Here is a 22861-nt window from a genome sequence, read left to right as displayed (position 1 = left end):
GCTTTATAGATTTTATTTTAGAAATAACTTTATTAAAATAATTTCCACATCAAATATGCAGAGACTTATACTTTCAGAAAGACAAGATTAATTTTATTATTTTTCTTGAAAACAATCCTAGCATTCACTAATCCTGCATTTTATTAAAAATATACTGTGAGAACTTGGATATTATCTTGATGATAGCATCTGCTAATGAAATGCTGAGGCATTCACATACACCAGCAGCTCTGGGACTAAACATAGTTAGCTAATAACCTGCTGAAACAATCTTCAGCACCCCAGCTGAAACTGTTCAGTCCTCTACCCACAACACACCTAGAGCACAGCAGATGCTCCCAAGGCTGATTACATGCGTTCACATTAACTCACGGTAGGCAGTCAACACAATTTTTTTATACACTTCTCTAGCATATGGAAGACCACATTAAACAATTTATTCTGCTAAATAACAATGTAGAAACCCCATATGTTGTATGTCAAGAGGTAAGATACCCAAATCCTGAGAAAATGGTGCTGTACTAGTGACCCAGCAGAATCAAGCTGACCGAGCCTCTTCAGAAGAAAAATTTTCATTTCTCCTAACTATTCTGCTACACAAACATTTTTGTTTGCAGGCTTATGGTCTGGTTTCCAACCATTCACCATGTTTGCTCTGAATTTTTTCTGTATCTTGACTCCCTGAATACTACCTGTTGTCAAAGAACTGTATTTCCAATTTCCTCCATCTTGGACTCCAAACAGAAGTCTCAACAAGTCTTAATCATCACAGTACAGGAGTCTGTCCCATTACGGCATTTACTCTGGTTTATCCACAGTGATATTTCATGAAAGCACTACAGAAGGATAGCAGCTTTCTCAGAACTGGTATAATTAGACCCAACCCAGGCTTCCAATCTGTGCTGGAAGCTCACGTAGGTACACATAATGCTTATCTTCCCTCACATCACTAATCACAAGTCTGATAGCAGTAAGCAATACCACTGCAAGGTCATCAACTAACATTATTCACTGTTTTACTGTACCATGAAGATGCTGCCTATCTGCCTCCAAGTTACAACCATAGCATATTCCCAGCAACCTCCAGATGCTCTGCAAATCTCAGCACCTGCTAGCAAAGTCACCTATAATCAGCGTGTGATAAATTATGTGAAAAGATACAGCTCTCCTGAGGCATTGTTACAAGAACACTTTGCACTACCTATAGAGGCAAGACCAAAGTTCTTGAATAGTTGGGAAATTATTGTCCTGTGACCACACAACCAACCATTCATTTTGTTATGCAGGTAGAACCTTAACCCAGATGACTGGCAGTGCTATGGCACCAAAAAATCTCACTGTAGCTCTAGATCAAGTTCCTTATCTTACCTGCACTATTCCCTGCACAATGATGTGTATTAGAAGAACCTCAGATACAACAGGGGCTAGGAAATACCTTCTCCACAAATATTACTAAGGGAATATTTCAATAAGAGGGATGACTTAAGCAAGCAGAAATACTCTGAAGACTTCAGTCAATGCACAGCTTTTAAATGTCTATCTCTAGGAGAATTATGTAATACAGAACGTGAAGTGAATTGCAACTTAAGGTACACAGTGATAAGGTTTACCAAAAAATGTTAGATTAACTACTGCTTGATCCTTGATCATTTACTGATATAATAAATGGCAGATGTTCCTCAAACTATTAGAAAAATCACTGAAAAGTTTGCCAGAACGCCATACTACATTTTCCTGAATCCCTCATTAGATTTATTTCTAGATGTCTCTACTTTTATTGCATCAATTGAAATTCAAAAGAAAACATATAGTGATCATTAAGACAACTTCAAGGTGATAAGATTACTTAAAACAAGTCTCAGAGTATATTATTCACCTCATCATGTACGGAGAACTCATATTTACTCCTTTACAATTGCAAAGACTTGAGATTATCTGCTCATGACGCATACAAAAAGCATTTGCTGTTTTATTTTGTTCATATTTGAAAAAAGTAGTAGGACTGTTAGTATAACATATTTAACCAACTTGATACATAGTGTATGAAGCTTTTTAGAGAGCTGTAATAATTACAGAATAAATCATTATGCTAAATATCTTAAATAGGTCTTTTTAAATCTTGCTTAATTCTCAAGTTTCAGACTTTTTTACAAGTCACTAAGAGATCCATTTTCCTTTCAATTTAAAACTTACATTAAGAGTACCTCAGCTGAACATACTGAACATATTTTTGCCTTAGGTAAAAATAAATTATTTTTTACTGCCTTACAGAAACCTTTTAGATGCATACTTTCAAAACTAACAAAAATAGCTTTAATCAAATCAGAGAAATAATAATTCTTGTTTGCATGTGCAAAAGAATCACAGTACCCAAAATCTTAGCAAGTGCCTGCCATACAGAGATCCTGCACTCTGTTTCAGTTCCTTCCAGTTATTTAGCAAAAAATGCAATGGTCACAGACCATGACAAGCAATAGAGAGTTACAAATGTTCTGATGCCACAGCTTTGCTTATGGAAAGATTTTTTTTCTGCGTTTCTGGAAACAAAGAAATCTAAAATAGTTTTAAAACCAGTAATTTACTTTTTCTGTAAACCTACCAATAATCAACTACCTTTAGAAGATAATTCATAGGATACATCTTTAGGCTATACTAAACATTCTTGTTTCCTTTCATCCTCAATTCTGCAAGATGAATGGAGGAAAACAGCTTTCCAAGAAAAAAAAAAAAAAAAAAAACACCCAATTTTCATCATTCTAGGAGTATCTTGTTAAGTCTGAAAAAAATCTAGAATACAAGCCCTGTGTAGCTGGATCTCACAAGCAAGCAGGCTTGACAACAGGAGGTGGGGGCTTAGGGGGTCTCAGGGTTAGGTGGTGAAAGTGATCTCTCTATCTTAAAAACAGGAGTCAGGTGAAACATTAGACTGTTACTATCTGATATGTGTCGGAAACAATGATAAACAAAAGATTTACTCAAAGGCATCAAAATGCAGAATCTCTTCCAACATCCTCTCTGACTAGGAGCCATCAAATAGCATCAAATAAAAAGCATTAAAAAAAATAAAAAGCTCATCTTGCTTTAAATCATTAATACACTGATTTATTTAGCTTAAGTTAACTAGGGTTTTTATCCAAGGCAAGCACCTGAACAGTCCTGAAGGACCACTCATAACCTCAAAGTGAATATCCTCAAAGTGAATACTCGGCTGAACTGGTGCCTGCATTGATTAAAGCTCACTGATTGTATCACATTCCTTTTACATGAGTTTCAGAAATTCTTAATTCAGCATTTAGGAGGAGTAGGGGAAATTACTTTATTCAGTTAAGACTAATATTGGGAGCTTCATCTTGCTTGTAAAATATGATAAATACTTGAATTGCCAAGTGACTACCCATGAATAAGATTTTTAAAAGGCAGTAACCATTTTCTAAATTTTTCTTTCTTTGCTTTTAGCTAGAAGCTAATTTAAATAGTTAAACTTAAATTTGTGGTCAAGTTTTAGTTATCAGTCACAGGTTGAAAAAGTACTGAAAGGTATGATCAGACACAAACACAAAATGGGAAGAACTACAGAGACAAAAGTCAATGACCTGAAAGTTTACATATAACAGCAGGCTGTCATTGCTGGAAAAGGCTTCCTTTTCCTGTTAAGCCCCATAATTCTAACTATATTCAATATTAAGTTTTAGAGTCATATGCATATAATTAAAATATATATTTCTTATTCTCATAATTCTAGTAAAAGTAATTTGAAGAACAGTTTGACATAAGTTTGGATGATACTTAGCTGATTGTCCTACTCAAACCATTCGTGCAGAAAGTTGTACCATTTCTAAGTGCTTTAATTAAAACGTGAAAAGTGCCTGTCCCAAATTTATATTTTTCTTCTTAGTATTTTTTCTTGACTTATTCTAAAATTTTCTGTTACAGTAGTCTTATTCTGCATATGCAAATAAGGTCCTACAGACAGCAAGATCTGGAGCAACTCTATGCTTTCAAAACCAAGGAAGTTATACTAAGGGTCTGACCTAAATCTACATAACCAAAAAACAGTCTTAAAGGTTAAAAGGAGTTCTAGTAAAACTTCAGTGGTACTTACGGTACTTCCTATTCAACACATTTAAATTTTCATATTTTTAGAACATTACACATTCACCAAAGTATAAACTCATTTACACTTTAGTACATTCTTAGACTTCAGAAAACCTTGAAAAAAAGTATATTGGAAAAATAATCTGTAATCATGAGGAAAAAACACAATATGTTAAAAGTAATTCAAAATGTTCTTTCCTGTGCACCCTGAGGTTGTGGCTGTGCTCAATCTTCTCATTTAAGAGAAAACTTCCACTTTAAAAATTATCAATATTTTAATTTTTCACCTGATCTGTAATATAACTATACATCATTTGTGTGCACTTGATGTTTAAATAAATTACTTGATCAAAAGGACAGAATACAGCAAGATAGGAGTTATTCTGGTCATAAAGAAAAGCCTAAGTTAATACCCCAGCTATTCTTTCTGTCTCATTCTGGAGAGTCTATTTGCCAAAAAATGATGGACTTGTTGCTTTCTAAAAAAACATTAATTCCACTACTTAACCCACAAGCAGTTAATATTCTCTTATGCAGTCAAAAATAAGCTTAACTGTTTTTATGCATATAAATCCTAGCTACTTACTGGAGTCATAATTGCAGTTGTACATTTCAATTACACATGGTAAACAGCATGTTCTCATGAAACAGATTGGTGCCGCCATCCAGTTATAACTAAACTTCTCTCCACCACAGAAGTATAAAAACACACTGCAAAATATGCATCTAGATGATTTACCCAAAACAAGTAAAACCAAAGACTCAGAAAACACTGTTTGCTTTTATTGACTTCCTCCAACCCCCAAGCCATAAGGATTTATCCTCAACTATATAACTAGTTACATTGCTTTATACTGGTTTTAGATGCCATATCATACCTGTCATTAATGATCCAGTTCAGACACAGATTGAGCGAATTAAGGTTTTTGCATCTCTTTACTATTTCCATCACCGTTTCATTGTCCAGTTCTGTGATATGACGGAGATCCAAGTTGGAAAGATTTCTTAGCTATTGAGACAAATACGATAGAAAGAAATAATCTGAAATTTCTTCACGTGCATAACTGTTATAAAAATTGTTAAACTTTTTGGAATCATGCATAGTATGTCTGAGCTAGTCAAGAAAATTGAGATTACTCTATTTTTCACAAAAAGGAAACAGAGATATTCACTGGAATTCAGTCACTCAGTTACTCCATGAAATCAAGAAACTTTCACTCATGGTCCGATACATCTACAACTGGGGCCTACGCCTTCCTCATTTTAAAGGTAAGGAGTGTAAGACACCAAGGTACCATAGCAACTCATTCAATTATAAGAAAACAAGGCATGGAAGGAAGAGGAGCTAGCACATTTGTGCTTAGATTCAAATGCATGTTATTAGAGACTCCACAGTCTAAGGCTTTCAGACTAGGTAAATATTACAAACCCTCTGGAAAATACAGTATTTATACTCTAGGGTCACCTGCACAGTCATCAATAATAACCTGGATATTCTAAACAACAGAAGCTGGAGACACAGAACTATATGATTAAGATTTATACACTGATTAATCTGACTTATTACTGTTGTTAATCATTATAATGTCCTTCAACAGCAAACAAAACCTTTTTACTTTTATAAGCTATGGATTCAAAGAAGAAAAATTTTACAGGTTTCTGCAGTGTCCTTAAACAACAGATCATTTAGTCAACAATAACCTCCAAGTGCTGTTTGCTTTTTAAGCTGTCTGAAATAATCTCTGTTATACTCTGGAAAAATAATCGCATTAAGTATTACTGACACTTTAATTTAATTTACCTTCCCTGTAAGAGAGGAAAAAATAATCCTATTCAGTGATTTAAGTCTCTAAAGATTTGATTAAGCAAAGGCATACAACTGAGATCATATAACCGGTCCACCTCAGTAGTTTACATTAAATTTACATTACAGTTGTTTACATTAAATACATTAAGTGAATGTATTTAAGAAAAATAAAATTAAATAAAATGAAATAAAATAAAATAATAAAATAAAATAATAAAATAAAATAATAAAATAAAATAAAATAAAATAAAATAAAATAAAATAAAATAAAATAAAATAAAATAAAATAAAATAAAATAAAATAAAATGTATGTATGTAGGCTTCTACAAGAAACTAATGTTCTGCTGTCTTGATCCAGAAGTTTTTAACATTCTTCTAACTAAAGCTGAAGATAAACCACATATGCTTCCATAAATTCTGCAGAACAAGTATAAAATTATGGGACCTGACCTGAGAGAAACAACTGCCGGGTATGCGTCCTGGTTTCAGCTGGATCAGAGTTAATTTTCTTTGTAGTAGCTGGTATAGTGCCGTGTCTTGGTTGTTGTCAGGTAGTCAAAGACCTTTCAGCTTCCCATGCTGTGCCAGTTGCACAAGAAGCTGAGAGGGAGCAAAGCCAGGAGAGCTGACCCAAGTTGGCCAAAGGGCCATATATCGTGCTCACGACATAAACTGGAGCTGGCCAGGGGGCAAATACTGGCTGCTCGGGAATGGACAAGCTATTGGTGTCACAGGCAGTGAGCAATTGCATTGTGCATCACTTGGTTTGTATATTCTATTATTACAGTTGTTATTATTTTCTCTTCCTTTGCTGCCCTATTAAATTGTTCTTATCCCAACCCATGAGCTTTGCTGCATTTTGGGGTTTCTTTCCCTTTTCAGTCTCTCCTCCATTCCTCTCAAATTGGGGCTGCAGTGGCCACGTGGCTGCATGGTCCTATTTGCTGGCTGGAGTTAAACTCCAACAGTATGTCTACAGGAAGCAGGACAATAACATTCCTATTATCAGGATACTACCACAGGTGTACTGTGGAGGTGCTTGTTGTAATCCCATTGTACTTCAGATAATCTTACTTGCCTACTATGGAGAAAAGTACATCATGATTCATATTGTGTTGGTAAAACAGACAGATTTTACAAGCTCTGTCTCAGTGCATTTTATACATACTGCTCCAGCAGGAAGTTTAAAAGACCTACTACAATGCATCAAAAAAAGCTCACAGTCAATCATTTATTTTTTCTGCATTTCTTCTATCAAGAAAGGGAAGCACAGAGCAACTTGAGTTTTCCTTACCTTTATACACCTATTCATATTAGATACTTCAGCCTATATACTATGTTGGCAACAGCATGGCCAATTACTATGACACAGGAAATAAACTTACTGGACAATTCAACAATGCATATGCTCTATGACAGTAAACAAATATTCACCAGAAGACCTCAAAGACAAGCAGAATATCTTCCCATTATAAAAACCAGAATTATTAACTAAAACATGCCTTCTTTCATGACAATACTCTTCTTATGAGCAGGTGACAATACTGGTAACTTTTTGGTCATGATTATTACTTACAGAGCAAAAACTTACATCAAAGCTAGAACAGTGTATGGAGGCAGGTGTTTCTTGAAAAGTGTCTAACTAATGTAGCTCCAAATTAGGTAAGAGGTAACAGTATCTACTTGTCATGGTTTAACCTCAGCCATAAACTAAGCATCATGCACCCACTGATTCATTCTCTCCAGTAGGAGGACAGGAAGAGAATTGGAAGAGTAAAAGTGAGAATAGCTTAATAATTAAAATGTACTAATAACAATCATGAAAAGGAAAACAATGAAAAGTGAGGAAAATAAGGACCCAAGAAAGACAAGTGATACTAATGAAAACAATTGCTCACCACCAACCGATGATGAGTCAGTGCCCAAGCAGTGGCCACCCCACCAACCTTCCCCCTAATTTTATTGCTGAGCATTACATCATACGGTACGGAATATCCCTTTGGTCAGTTGGGGTCAGCTGTCCCGGTTGTGTCTCCTCACAACTTTTTGTGCATCCCCAGATTCCTTGCTGAAGGAGCTGTGGGAGGCACGGAAAAGGCCTTGTCTCTGTGCAAGCCCTGCTCACCAAGAACTAAAACATCCCTGTGCTATCAACACTGTGTTCAGCACAAATCCAAAACAGCCTCATACAAGCTACTGTGAAGAAAACTAACTCTAGTCCAGTCAAAACCAGCACACTGCCTCACCGAGGCAAAGAGGAACGCAGCAGAAAGAATTTGTGGCTTCCCCGGAAAAAAAGACTTTTACATTGCATGGGTAGACTCAAAATCTAAACTTAATTCCTAGTATTCCTACTGACCAAATTAACAGGGGTTCCAAGGTAGAATTTATCCTCTACCGCCACAGGAGAATATGAACCATCACTTGCCCCTTTTACTGTCACATTCATTCATTTTAAACAACAGATCTGGCACCTGACATACTTAGTAGGTTATTTCTTCTTTTTATCAGGGACTATGTACTCAATCCAGAAAACCTCACTGTCTTAGAAAAGATTGAAGAGACTGCTTCAGATTGATACAAACTCCTCAAGTATAATTTGATCTATACAACCTCATTATTGCCATTTCAGATGAGCTTTCAAGAGTTGCAGTACTCTTGAGTACTGGACCTTCCGACAAGATTTTGCATCAACCAGAACATGACAGATGAAATGAATACCCCTTTTTATCTGTTTAAATCAGAGGTATGAACATCTTATTACCTGTCAGAGAATTGTTGTAAATGTATATGTAACAATTTTTCATTAAAAAAATGGGATGGATACTTTACTGAAAGATGTCCTGTTTTATATTTTACCTCCAAAAGTAGTTGTAAAGGGTTAATGCTACAATGCTGAATTCTTTCTTAATCACTTGTATTAGTAAAAAAAAGACAAGACAAATTACATAGGTTTTATATTCTACCTCTAATCTTCCCTCACATCTAAAAGTAGTATGATATAAAAACAAAAATTAAACTTCTTTGAAGCAGACAATTGGAGAGTTGGGTCGCTTGAATCTTCAGTGCATGCATAAAACTTCAGATTAAAATAGCATACCTTTAATTAGCATTTTTCCACAGGAAAATGGTATTCTGTGACTTAGATACTCAGTCTCAGGGTACCAGGAAAAAAAATGTTTTTTCTTTGTTTTTGCTTTTGTTTTTGGTTTTTCCTTTTTCTTTCAGTCAAAACCAATTTTCTTCATGCAACAATACTGTTTTATTGATCAGTTTCAGGGCCATTCTTGTACATATATTCACACTTTCCTTCGACTCTTAAGTTTATAGCTCTACAAAGAATGCTAAACATACACAGAATCTAAACTTTGAACTGAAAAATGAACATTTAATTAGACAATAAAATAGACAATGCAAATAGTAGAGAGCTTAAAAATCTGAAGTAGAAAATAGAATAATTAGGAGAAAGCAAGAAAAGCCAAACCAATTTTGTGTGCTACGTATATACACAAGCTTGCTGAAATTACTCAATGTTGACTCAGTGTTAAAATTGTACAAGAAAATGTAATAATAGTTTTCAAATTTCAGAGGGTGTCTAGTAAGATGAATGAGATGAGAAGGGAAAAGGATGTTGGTCCCTTCCTCTCAGTCCCACTAGCAGAGAGTTGATAAACCAATATGTAAAGATTTTGTGAAGAGACTGCCTCTTAAAATGTACTGACAAGGAATTATTCCTCTGTTAATGTCAGATGCAAAAGAACCACTTAGATGACAAAATGTTTTTTGACAAAGGAAGTCTGAAACACAGAGCTTCCATTCTTTGAAAAAGATATTAAAATAAAAAAAATTTAATCCTAACATTTTTAATAAAGTACCCACTATTTTGGATCTCAAATATTTTAAATCATGATAAAATCATTTTCATTTGATACTTTTGTTGGTTGGTTTAAATGAAATTTTGCGGAGGCTGATATACTTAAAGATTCAGAAATTATCATAGTATTTGTGTGCCTGAGTGTTACAGAGTTCATAAGAATTATATCTTGATTACTAGAACTTGTAATATTAAAATACATGCAATGCTAATCAAGAAGCTAGAGTACTTGAAAAAAATTTTTAAAAAAAGAAAAAAGAGAGAGAAAAAAAGTCTGATTTGAGTCTGTTCAAGTTTAGGATAAATTTCATACGCTTTAGATTATTAAAAAATAACTATTACCATTGGGATCACAAGAAATTTTTCAGTGTGAGTGTATCAACTCCTGTGAATAATTAGCTGTTATTATAGGGGACTACAAATATACTGAGTATGCAGTTATTCCTTCCCCACCCCCCTTTTTTTTGTTCCCTGCACACTTCCACAATTTCTGTAGAGATGCTTCCTTAAAAATCATAGAACTATAGAATCATTTAGATTGGAAAACACCTGTAAGATTATTGAGTCCAAACATAAAAACAAGTCCACCACTAAGCAATTCACATAAGATCAAATCTCTCCAGAACAGAAGTCAAATTATTTCTGAAGGAAAGTACTTATACGGACTTAATGAGTTTTAAATTCACATATTTTGCTAATCAAGCTTAATTTTCTTGACGCTCTCTGTGTATACGCACCTTCAGGGAGTAAACTGCCCTCTGATTTAAGCCCCCCAAAGCAAATCTATGATCAAAAATAGCAACCTGAAAAAACTGAAAATCACATTATTTTTATTATGTCAATAGAATCTATAAACTATGTTTTTAAAGTTACAGACATTAACTTTTACTTAAGACCTGAAGTAACTGAACTATGAGATATACTGTGTTCCTGAAACACTAATCATACATGGTTTAAAGACTCGGAAAATGATTGAATAGTTACAGTAGAGCCTATTTTCCCATAGACTGATTTAATGTTCTGCACATTCACAACCTTAATTCCATTTCTTAAAGTTAGATATTTCAGAACATGAAGCTCCCATTGCATAAATACAAAATACTCATTCAAAGCCAGTGTTATAAGCACAGAGATTTAGTTTGCATTGCTCATTAAAAAAAAAAAAAAAAAACACACAAAAAAACCACCAAACTCAAACAAACAAATCAACCAACCAAACGAAAACCACCAAGACAGAGAAAGTTTGTTTTGGAGAGTGTAAATATTTGTAAAAAAAACAACCAACCAACCACACACACACACACACACAAAAACCACAACAATACCACCTCACCACAAAACATGCCTCAGAAAAAATAGGAGAAAGGAGGAGAAGAAATTTATGTTCATTAAGGAAACAAATTTATACAATAGATTCCTTTGTTTTGAAAGGAAAGTGAATGGCATTTGTATTCAAACTTCTACTCCTTCCAAGATGACTGATAATAATAATTTGTATTTTGATTTACTGCATGCATGCTTTTACAAGCTATGCTACAAAAATAAATACGTTGCCTTCCTTTCTAACATTAAGACCTACTGCAGAGGAGCTACTTGCACACACACATAAACTGCACATATAGTACCCACATTACAGGACTTATTTCCAGTTTATAAACTCTAAAAGTAACTGCTGAATTACATTATCACTGAGTTATAGTTTACTCTGTCTGTGTTAGTTACTCTTAAGTAGCTTTAATAAACCTTCTTTTTTCTTTTTTTGGAAAGTTTCATACACCCCCAAAACACTGAAACACTTTCAACCATGCAATCAATCTTCTCTGCAATGCCTTATTTACTTATTGCTCCTTCAAAGTAAGTGCAGTTCAGTACTACTATAAAATTCTTAGAAGTTCCAAAAACAAACTCTAAGAGGGAAACAGGTAATTCGACCTCATTCTACAAAGCAGTCAGCTTTATTTTGACTAGATGTAACAAGGTTCTCTTATACAGTCTATACAATCACAACATTTAAAGTATTAAGCCAATTCTCAGCAATAGTCTCCCAGAATCACTATGTTTAGAAATCTTTAATTATTTTTTTTTCCTATGATTGGAAGACTAACATTTAAAACATTTTATTAAACACAAACAGATTCAAATAAATCATACGCTATGAGATAGAGGTTCATTATACAAATTACTTAAAAAACTATTTTCCCTAGACCTAACCATAGAAGAAGAATCATTTTCTTAGTTAAAAAGCAAGATGATTTTAAGATTAGATGGTATGCTAAAATATTACCATAACAAGAACATAAAGCAGAGCACTTCCTGTCAAAACAAATCAGTTACTAAAAAAAAGGGACCATACAGTACCTTAGTTTAGAAAAGGCTCCTGCAAAATCAATCTTGTAATGTGTGGATTATCATTATATATCTGTCAAGCTGATAATGTCTGCAGTGAATGATTCCCAAAAATACTGGCTCTAAAAATCTGAATTTTGATTTACTTCATACTGGACACTAACTCAGACACAGGTATGACTCAATTAGATTGGACATGACTCTTGAGTAAAAAATATAAGACAAAGAAAGATCACATTATTCCAGAAGTTTTTTGATATAAGTTGATGTCATGTATTTGTGATTAGAAGAATAAGTTAGAACTTTTTCCTATTAAGATGTCCTAGGATTCACAAGTTTAGATAAAAATACCTGTAATGAACTTTACCAAACATAGTCTGTCAGAAGTACGTGCTGTAGAAGCACAGAGTTATATGAAGAATAATTGCTTTGTAGCAGTATAAGTCAGAACTCTGAGAAAGAAGCCAAAGAAGTGGCTTGCAAATAAAGCTCAGACTAAATGTCAAGATTTGCCGATGCCAGCTGTTAAAATTCTATTAGAAGTGAAACAATTAGAGAAGCAATTACCATAAGAGGAGAAGAAAATACCACCACTTTTGGGGCAAAAGATATAAAAGATATAAAATTAAAAAAAAAAAAAATCTCCACTAGTTAGCATATAGAGTTTCTTACGCTTAATGAATAAAAATTATCCACCTAGTTGTTTAATCTTTAATGCAATTACCTAACATGCACAGATACCTTGCACCTTTGCATGGATTTTTGTGCTTACAGGAAAAGAAAGTGAAAAGTATAAAAATAACCTGCAATAAACTTTTGAGAGAGGATGGGAAAAAGAGAGAAAACAAGAAAAACAAATAATGCAGGGAAAGATAATAACAAGTGAGAAAAAAAGATCATCATTCAGATGTTTTGTGACAATGCTTCACACACTAGAGCTACAAAGCAAAATGAAACATTTTAGGTCATCAGAACAAACCACTGGTTCCAACTGGAAGTCTGTGAATTGTATATACGCACTCTCCCTCTTCCCCTTTCTCTCTCCACGTGTGTTAACACTCAGTGACTTAATCTTGCCCAATAACAATTATTTACCTTAGGAGCATTTTTTCTAATTTATAACAACTCAGGGAAAAAAGACAGTAGTGTGATATCGTTTTGCTTAAGAAGCCATCTTTTAAATGTAACTATGTTCAATAGAAAAATATTGAAAATAAATCCTGAATGTTTCTTATTTTACTATAATACAAAACATTTTAACTACCATACCTCAGGATTAGCTATTAAAACAGCTCTGCAGTTCAGCAGCACTGTAATTCGGAATTTTCAAGCACCACTATTTTTAAAGAGAGCTAACATTACTGGAGAGGAGCTATAATAATAATAAATCACTCAATTTTTACACACTCGCTGGCCTCGAGGCAATTTTAGAACAGAGACCAGTGGTGTTATCTTCACTTTGCACACCGGAAGCAGAAGTACAGAAGGGTACTAGTTCTGCACAGCCTTGCAGGACACGCTCACGAGCCATGTACTGCACGGAACAGATTCCACATTCTCTAAGCACATGGGACTGGAATTATTAGCAAGCACTTACGAAGTACTGCTGACAATAAGAAATACCTGACGGATAAACCAAAAAGAGATGTCATCAACTGATGAACTGTGGAAAAGACAGATGCAGCAGTTAACATTACTATTCCCCAGAGAGTTGTTTTAACTCCCATTGGGAACTTATTTCCTCCAAAAAAACTGTAGAAATGGAACATCTGCCTATGCTGGGTGCTTCAGTGCAATTCAAGAGTTTTAGTTAAAATTGCCTGCTGTACTACAAATCAGTAACCCCTGCCAGAGGAGGCAGGTGGAAACACTACTAAAGTCACTGCAGCAAGATTAACCGGATTTTACTTCTCAATAGCTTCATGGTAAAGAAGCCTTAATTCCAATACAATATCCCAGTCTCTGCATTACTGGGAAAATCTCTTACATGCTCTCTTCTCGTTCAATATATGGCATCATCCCACTTGCCTATAATACATTCATATATACTTCAATCTAAAGTAGTAATAAATCTAAAAAGTACCTTGCTATTGTGCACGGATAGTCACTCACGTGAAAGAACACTTAGCAAATCTTACAGAAGTCATACCACAGAATACGCTTGGTTGGAAGGGATCTTTAAAGGTCATCTAGTCTAACAACCCTGCCATGAGCCGGGACATCTTCAACTATATCAGGTTGCTCAGAGCCCCGTCCAGCGTGGCCCTGAATGTCTCCAGGGATGGTGGCATCTACCACCTCTCTGGGCAACCTGGGCCAGTGTTTCACCACCCTCATCATAGGAAAATTCTTCCTTATATCTAGGCTGAATCACTTCACTTTCAGTTTAAAAGCATTTCCTCTCCTCCTATCATATCAGGCCCTGTGAAGAAGCCTGTTCTCATCTTTCTTAAAGGCCCCTTTGAAGTACTGAAAGGCTGCAATAAGGTCTCCCTGGAGCCTTCTCTTCTCCTGGCTGAACAAGCCCAACTCTTTCAGCCTGTCCTCAGAAGAGAAGTGTTCCAGCCCACTGATCATCTTTCTGTCCCACTTCTGGACCTGTTCAATACAGGTTTATGTCTTTCCTGTACTGAGGGCTCCAGACTTGGACAGGTGAGGTCTCACCAGTGGGGAAGAGGCAAAATAATCTCCCTGGACCTGCCGGCCACGCTCCTTTTGATGCAGCCCGAGATATGATCAGCCTTCTGGGCTGCAAGTGCACATTGTTGGCACATGTCCAGTTTCTCATACACCAGTACCCTCAAGTCCTTCTCTGCAGGGCTGCTCTCAACCCCTTCATCCCCCAGCTTGTACTGACACTGGCAGTTGCCCTGACCCAGGTGTACAACCTTGCACTTAGCCTTGTTGAACCTCAGGAGATTCATACAGGCCCACTTCTTGAGCTTGTCCAGGTCCCTCTGGATGCCATTCCATCCCCCATACCTATCAATTGCAGCACTCAGTTTGGTGTCACCTGCAAACCTACTGAGAGTATACTCGATTCCACTGTCCACGTTATTGATGAAGATATTAGATAGCACTAGTCCTAATACCGACCCCTGAACCACACCTCTTGTCTCACCTGGACACTGAGGTGTTGACCACTACTCTCTGGATGCAAACATCTAACCAATTCCTCATCCACCAAACAGTCCACCCATCAAATCTGTATCTCTCCAATGTAGAGAGAAGGATGTTGTGGGGGAGCATGCCAAAGGCTTTACAGAAGTCCAGACAGCTGACATCCATAGTTCTTCCCTTGTCTGCTGATGTAGTCACTCCATTCTAGAAAGCCACTATGTTGGTCAGGTGGGAATTCCCTTGGTGAAGCTGTGCTGCCTGTCTCAAATCACCTCCTTGTCCTCCATGTGTCTTAGCATTAGCTTCTAGAGGGATCTGTTCCATAATGTTCCCAGGCACAGAGGTGATGCTGACAGGTCAACAGTTCCCAGGGTCCTCCTTCCTACTTTTTTTGAGAATGCGTGCAGAGTTTCCGTTTTTCTATTCATGAGGTACTTGACCTGACTGCCATGACTTCTCAAATCTCATGGAAAGTGGCTTGGCAACTACCTCGGCCAATTCCCTCAGGACTCCATGATGCATCTCATCAAGTCCCATTGACTAATATATGTTCAAGTTCCTCAGGTGGTCTTGAACCTGATCTTCTCTTACAGTAGGGAGGAATTTGCTCCCTGAGTCCCCATCTTGTAGTTCATTCACTTGAGAGGTGTGGGAAGAGAAGTTGCAGTGAAGACTGAGGCAAAAATTTGTTAAGTACCTCGCTCACTGTTACCAGTTTGCCAGTCGTGTCCATCAGTGGGAGTACGCTTTCTTTGACCTCACTTTTCTGGTTGACATACCCGTAGAACCCCTTTTTGTTATTCTTTGTGTCCCTTGCAAGTTCAGTTCCAGCTGAGCCTTGGCCTTCCTGACCCCATCCCTACACAACCGGGCAGCATTCTTATACTCTTCCCAGGATACCTGTCCCTAAAATTTTCAATATACGTCAAAAAAGAAAACTTTGAGAAGGCACAAGACAGAATCATGAAAAGTGGGACAAATAAAGTAAAAAGTAGTCAATACTACATATATGGTAAATAATTAGCACCTTCACAGGAATGTTTTAAGTAATTAATTCCCTTATCAAGGACAAAAACACAAGTTCCTCAATTATTTCTGAGAATTTAAAAAAATGTAATTTTCAGTATTGTCACATCACTGTGTTTGCAATGATGCAAAGCTAACAGAAGTTTTCTACAGATACAGCCTGAGGGAAGGACAGTAGACTAAGTCTTCAGTCCCCACAAAAAGCACATGCACCAATTACTTATACCAGATGAAGTTTTCAAAGTTCAAAGTTTTCAAAGATATTTTCAAAGGACTATGTAAAACAGTGTCACTCCTATGTAAGTCAGGATTTCTAATCATTATTATTAAACCACATGAAAATCAGAACTAAATATTATAAGAAAAATCAAGATCTTGACTATTATCAAATACATGGGATTATAAAATCACTTCACTGAAGGATAAGTCATCTATTACTAATAAATCTAGGCCAGAATAATGAAAAGTGATCTGTGTGGGAAGTGATCTGTGTGGGAACTTCCCACAAAGCCTTGGGCTACATAACCTGTCTATCTCAGATTTCTAAATTATGTACCTCCTATATTTATGTTGCATATCTAAATCTAACCTATAGTTATACATATATAGTTTTCACAGGACATGAAAGTTATTGTATTAGTTCTCTCATCCACAGATATATGCTCCTTTCACATGATTTCAATATACACAGACAGTCCTTTCCAAATTACATCCTTTGAGGTGTTGTATCTTTACCATGCAAATTAATTTCTCTGTGTTATTTCTTTTTGAATATGTTCCAAAATGTTTTCAATTCTTCTGTATCTTCAGCTACTCAGTTGTCCTAAACTGATGAAAATGTTTTACAGATATGCTGAATGGTTTTGCATGACAATAAGAGGGCTGCACAGCTGCAGAAAAAACCCTGTATTTTCTTCCAGCACACTCTGTTTTCATTAAATGTACTTTCCACTTGCTACTTCAAAATCCCTTTAACCATTTTTATGTTTACCAGAACTTATCATATTCAATACACATTTCTACAGTCATCTTTACCAGCTATAGTAAGTTCAATTTTCCCATTTGAAATTTTTCAAGAATTCTTAGCTATAAATACTATTTTATTATTTATGAGGGATGTGGACAGGCTGGATCGTTGCGCAGAGGCCAATTCTATGAGGTTTAAAAAGGCCAAGTGCTGGGTCCTGCACTTGGGTCACAACAACCCCAGGCAGCACCACAGGCTCAGGGAAGACTGGCTGGAAAGCTGCCTGGCAGAGAGGGATTTGGGGGTGTTGATTGACAGCCAGCTGAACATGAGCCAGCAGTGTGCCCAAGTGGCCAAAAAGGCCAACAGTATCCTGGCTTGTATCAGGAATAGCAGTTGACGGAGCTAGGGCTGTTTAGCCTGGAGAAAAGGAGGCTGAGAGGAGACCTTATCGCTGTCCACAACTATCTGAAAGCAGGTTGTAGCATGGAGGGTGTTGGTTTTTTCTCTCAGTAGTAAGTGACAGGACAAGAGGAAATGGCATCAAGTCACACCAGGGGAAGTTTAGATTGGATATTAGGAACAATTTCTTGATGGAAGAAGGTGTCAGCCATTGGAACAGGCTGCCCAGGGAAGTGGCTGAGTCACCATCCCTGGAAGTGTTTAAAAGGCATACAGACGAGGTTCTTAGGTACACGGTTAGAGGTGGACTTGGCAGTGTCAGGTTACTGGTTGGACTCCATGTTCTTAAAGGTCTTTTCCAAGTAAAATGACAACAGTCTGTCTATTCTAGACGCATATTTCCTCTGTTCTCATTGATGCTATATGACCTCTGAATTTACTTTCAGTTATGAATTTTAATCAACACGCTGTTCATCCACGTCATCTAAGTCATTCAGTTTATTGAAAGCTTCCGTTATTTTCTGCAGGGTCATTCAAGTTAGTTCTTCCACACATCACTCATCTTGCGTAAAAGAAAAAGGAAAGGAAACAAAATGTATTTGTCACACTATCTGTATTAAAATATAAAGATGGACAAATGGAAAATGTCTGTGCAAAGGAGACATACAGTTGCAGTAAGGGGTCTGTCTCAATCTCCTGCATTAAGAATTTTGTACTTTCAGGTACAGAATTCTGGTTTGTTTGCAAGGGAATCTGGTGCAGCTAGGCATTTTGAAGACTTCTAAGCTGAGCAGCATTGTTATTTCTGAGAAAAAGTATCATACCTTGAATACGTTTTTGCTGCAGTGTTTTTACACAGTGAAACCCGAATGTGTCTATTCAAGTAATGCAAAGTTCATTCATCTTGTCACATTTCTATCCATGACAGTGTTATTCATCATATGTATAAACTTATCCTGGCTGGTATCTGTGGTGTGGTAATAGTCAAACACAGTAATGATGAGATAAAAGTAGTTACAACACTTACATTGGTGAGGTGAATGACTCCTTTCGATGTAACAGAGCAGCCCATAAAACCAACATACTGCAGCTCAGGACAATGTTCAGCAAAAGCTTTCACTGACTGATCTGTCACCTATAGAAAAGATATACAGGAAATAATTGAATAGGTGATATGAGCAAATACTTAATACAGTCTAACCAGTTTCTGCGTAACACTGGCAAGCTGCTCATTAATACTTTTATAATTATTATCACTACTATAATTTATTTCAAGAGTTTGAGAGGAAACATTGCGTATGTACACACATTTACGTATGTGCATGAAAAGGAAGAAAAAAAAGATAATCTTTGGCAGAGGGGGATCATCTTCTTGGGGGAGGAGAGGAAATGGAAGAGAGAATGATGGTCACAAATACAAATATCATTGTCCTGTTCATCTGCAAATAACTCAATAGACCACTCTATCCACTGTTTTCAGAAACTATACACAAACATGAAAATACTAATGAATTTATGCTATTGCCATCCTGCAGACTCAAGATACACCCATAACTGACCCTGCAGAGAATTTGAATTGTGCAGTATCTTAAGTTTAAATTTCTTTTTTAAGCATTTTTCCTAAAATAATGCAATTTATGATTTTATTACATTTGTTTCCCACATCAGACTTGTATCTCATGATAATATACCATTGTGTCAGTCATCAATCGAATGAAGACGTTACCTAGCTTATTATTCTGATTTATTTCCACAACTATGTTTTTTCTTTATTATTAAGTTTGTCTAATTAAATGTAATAACTATGAAAAATAATCCATCACATAAATGTAATGATTTGTAGGTAGACTAAATATTCAAAAGGACAACGTTTTGTAGACTTTGTGAAGAATATTTACATGGGCACATATAAGACATTTGCATATCTTCCTTTAAACAAGTTTGGTTTGTCATTTTTCTGGAGAAGTACATATTCCCAGTGCAAATGACAGTAAGGCAAAACTCTATATTGATTCTGGGACAAAACCTTTTCCTTTCCAGCCAAACAGCTCAGGAGTGTCTCACTGTGTCTGAAATCGTAACTCCTGAATCCCGAGGACTTTCTGTGATTGTAAGGATGTCTTCTTGTTATCACAGAATTCAGAAGCAAAACAAATTTTGAAGGCTCTAGTTCACAACTGAGCCTCAGGTAAATACATACACAGGAACACTATTCCTGCTGTGGAATCACCCTTATCCACAGCTTCAACTTGTCTGACTTAACATGTCTCTTAACTGCACACTGGCAGCATATGACAACCTTGATGAAGACTCTGGCAAAATAATTTCTTAAAACATAAACCAGAGATAAGAGAGATATGATTATAGGTACAGAGACACAGAAAAGCTGTATTGGTTTGAGGTTATGGAATATGGTTCTATTTTCAAAGCGACAGTTTCTCAGTGAGCGAAGACTTCTGCTGTTGCACATCTGCCAAAGAAAAGTCAAGCCTTCTGGGATTATGGATTTAGAAGCCAATGAATCTGAAAACAGGACAAAAGGAACGGGAAAAGGGCCAACTAAACAGATTCAATCACAAATTGAGTAGTGATTGTGTTGTATTTGCATGGACCCATGTCTCAGGTCTGCCTACTCAAACAAAAAACAAACAAAACAAAACAGCGTAGTAAGAAATTTCTTCTTTGATTTTTATCTGACACAGTCTTACATTTTTATTTTTGCACACTCCTCTCAGCTGAGGACAGCCAAACCAACTTTTTGGGAACTTTATGATATGGAGTACTCAAAATGTTTGATAAGTACCATCAGAAGTAAAACACTTACAAATTTGCACTATTTAGCCTTCTACCAGCATCACAGAAGGGGGACAAAAAAAAAAAATTATCTCCTCTGGAGAAGCTAAACTAAATCCTCTGTTGCAGCTAATGTAATGATCTAAGAGAAGGACTCTCTTACAATCTTGCCTTCCTTCTTTTCTCTACAGAGGATTAGAGTATGATCCTCTACTGCAAACAGGTTTGCCCTAACTAGAAAAAAAAAAGCAGTAATAAAAAAATCAGTAATATAAATGCTGAACATCACAAATGCATTATAGAGCTTAAAAATTTAAAATAAAATAATTTCTTATGCATAGCTGACATTTGGGTGCATGAAGACTTCAAAAAAAAGGAAGTTTTGAATGCAAATATTAAAATTACTATGTCTTAAAATATCTTCTGTTCATATTACGACATTTTCTGCATTCTAAACTAAATTTGTGAAAAAATTGTTTTGGTAAAATTTAGTAACTGTAGATTATGATTATATATATTAAACAGTTTAGGGATCAGCATTGAACCTTTTCAGTGTTTGTTAGATGTGCAGCATCTGTCTAGTCAGAACAAGATCCTTCATTACCTCTGTATGCCATGTAAGTCTCATGATTTTCCAGGTCTAGAAAAATTATTTACAATCTGTCAAAAGTTGCGTGACATTCCCTGAATATGCTTTATAACTAATGTGGTGGAAACCACCACTTCAGATAGGCATTTTTTGCTACTGCAAACAGCAATTTCTGTTCTTAAATCTTGACCTAAACACAAAACAGTAATGCACTGAACCCGTTGCTGTCTTTAATCTCAGTCCAATAACAGATCCCGTCCTTTGCTGTCAGCCAACAAAACTCCAGCACCTGCAGAAGCTGACTTCAAGTTTTACTGGGAAATATTGTAAAAATATTCTCCATCAACACTGTAATTTCAGAGACAGCATTCTTTATTAAACCAGTGTCAAAGAATATATAATTTATTTCTCAGACCCCATGTCATTTATAGGAATAGATATTTAAATAACATAATTCCCATGCAGACAGTCTGTAATGAAAGCCAATCCATATTCTGTTTGCTTAGCTACTCTACACACATGATCACATTCCTGTGACTGTACTAGTTGGGAAGGAAAATACGCATATACATTTCTACACATACACACACACGCAAATGGCATCTCATAAAATGAATATAGGACACTATGTATAGAAATATCAGATCAAACCACCTATAAACAACGTATCTACCAACATTTGTATTAGGTCTTCTTGTTCTCCATTTTACAGGGCTGGGGAATAGTAAGAACATGTAGTAGTTTGGAATTTATTTATAAACATATGAGTAGCATTACAGTCAAGTACAACTACCTAGTCTTCAGTTAGAATAACTGGGTAACTGAATCCTATCTGTACTTATTTATATGTAGCTCAAAAACATAATAAAAAAAAAAGTTTGTATGAAGAAGTATTATACTTATTTGTATGAGGGAGGAAAAAGAACGTAAGCTTCAGACAGATCTCAAACAGAATCAACAAAGTTAAATTAAAGGCCAAGTAAGTTTCTAAGACTGAAAACAACTATTCTGCTTAATTAGGCTTCCTTTTATATTATCATCTGCAGTGCCTGACACAGATGGTGTATATATATACCTGAACTTTTATATTTAAACTCAAAACATGCAAGCCAGCTCGCTATTTCTACTACATGCAGGTGCCAGAAGCAGTAATCTATTTTACTGTATGGATGTGTTTTATGCTCCCAAGAGATGGCCTGTTTTGCAGAATGAATAAAAGACAAGTGACGGATTAAAAAATGCATGGAAAATTAGCAATGGCATATACACAATGATTATGAAATCTTAACACTATTCTCTTCATAATGCTATACCTAACTGCGTGTTACATTTTCCTCAAAGGCCTTCACCACTCAGGAGATGGAACAGGTACCTGAAATGTGTGTTATAAATGTGGCTTTGAAAACTAACTGACATTCAGACACACTGCACAAACAGATTAGACGAGCATAATTTAAAAACAGATTACCACACAAAATATACCACATCTCTACAGAAATGACCCTTGTCAAAGATAGAGAAATTCACACCCAATTCCTTTATAGATCACAATACCGTTCTTCCAAGAATCTATAATAATTGGATTGTCTAGTCGACCTTCATTGACTTTCATTCATCCTGTCTTACTTGATGTTACTCTTGCTTTGAAAAAGTAATATAGGATGATGAGGACAGATTTATAAGTCATGCACTAAAGCATGGTGAATGGGAAAGATGCTGGTCTGGAACTAATGGCACGGATTTCGCTCCTATTAAGAAGATCTATGATAAGTGAAATACGTTTAATAATTTTCTTTTTATGTATTGCAGACTATAATATATGAATTCCAGTTCTGCATTCT

At 35.8% G+C, this 22861-nt stretch overlaps 1 protein-coding gene across 2 annotated transcripts in view; it reads right to left on the bottom strand.

Annotated features, from left to right (window-relative positions):
• FBXL17 (F-box and leucine rich repeat protein 17) overlaps positions 1-22861 on the bottom strand; it is a 295611-nt gene that overhangs the window by 193101 nt on the left and 79649 nt on the right. For both annotated transcript variants that reach the window (XM_065046667.1, XM_065046666.1), the window contains exons 5-6: positions 18666-18773; positions 4974-5104 (exon numbers count right to left, since the gene is read on the bottom strand). In XM_065046667.1, coding sequence (XP_064902739.1) covers positions 4974-5104; positions 18666-18773 — 239 coding nt within the window. The remainder of the gene's footprint in view (positions 1-4973; positions 5105-18665; positions 18774-22861) is intronic.

This window comes from Columba livia, chromosome Z (genome assembly GCF_036013475.1).
Source record: "Columba livia isolate bColLiv1 breed racing homer chromosome Z, bColLiv1.pat.W.v2, whole genome shotgun sequence".
NCBI classification, from domain to species: domain Eukaryota; kingdom Metazoa; phylum Chordata; class Aves; order Columbiformes; family Columbidae; genus Columba; species Columba livia.
The sequence above is the reverse complement of the archived record's forward strand: the minus strand, read 5'-3'. Positions and strand labels throughout refer to the sequence as shown.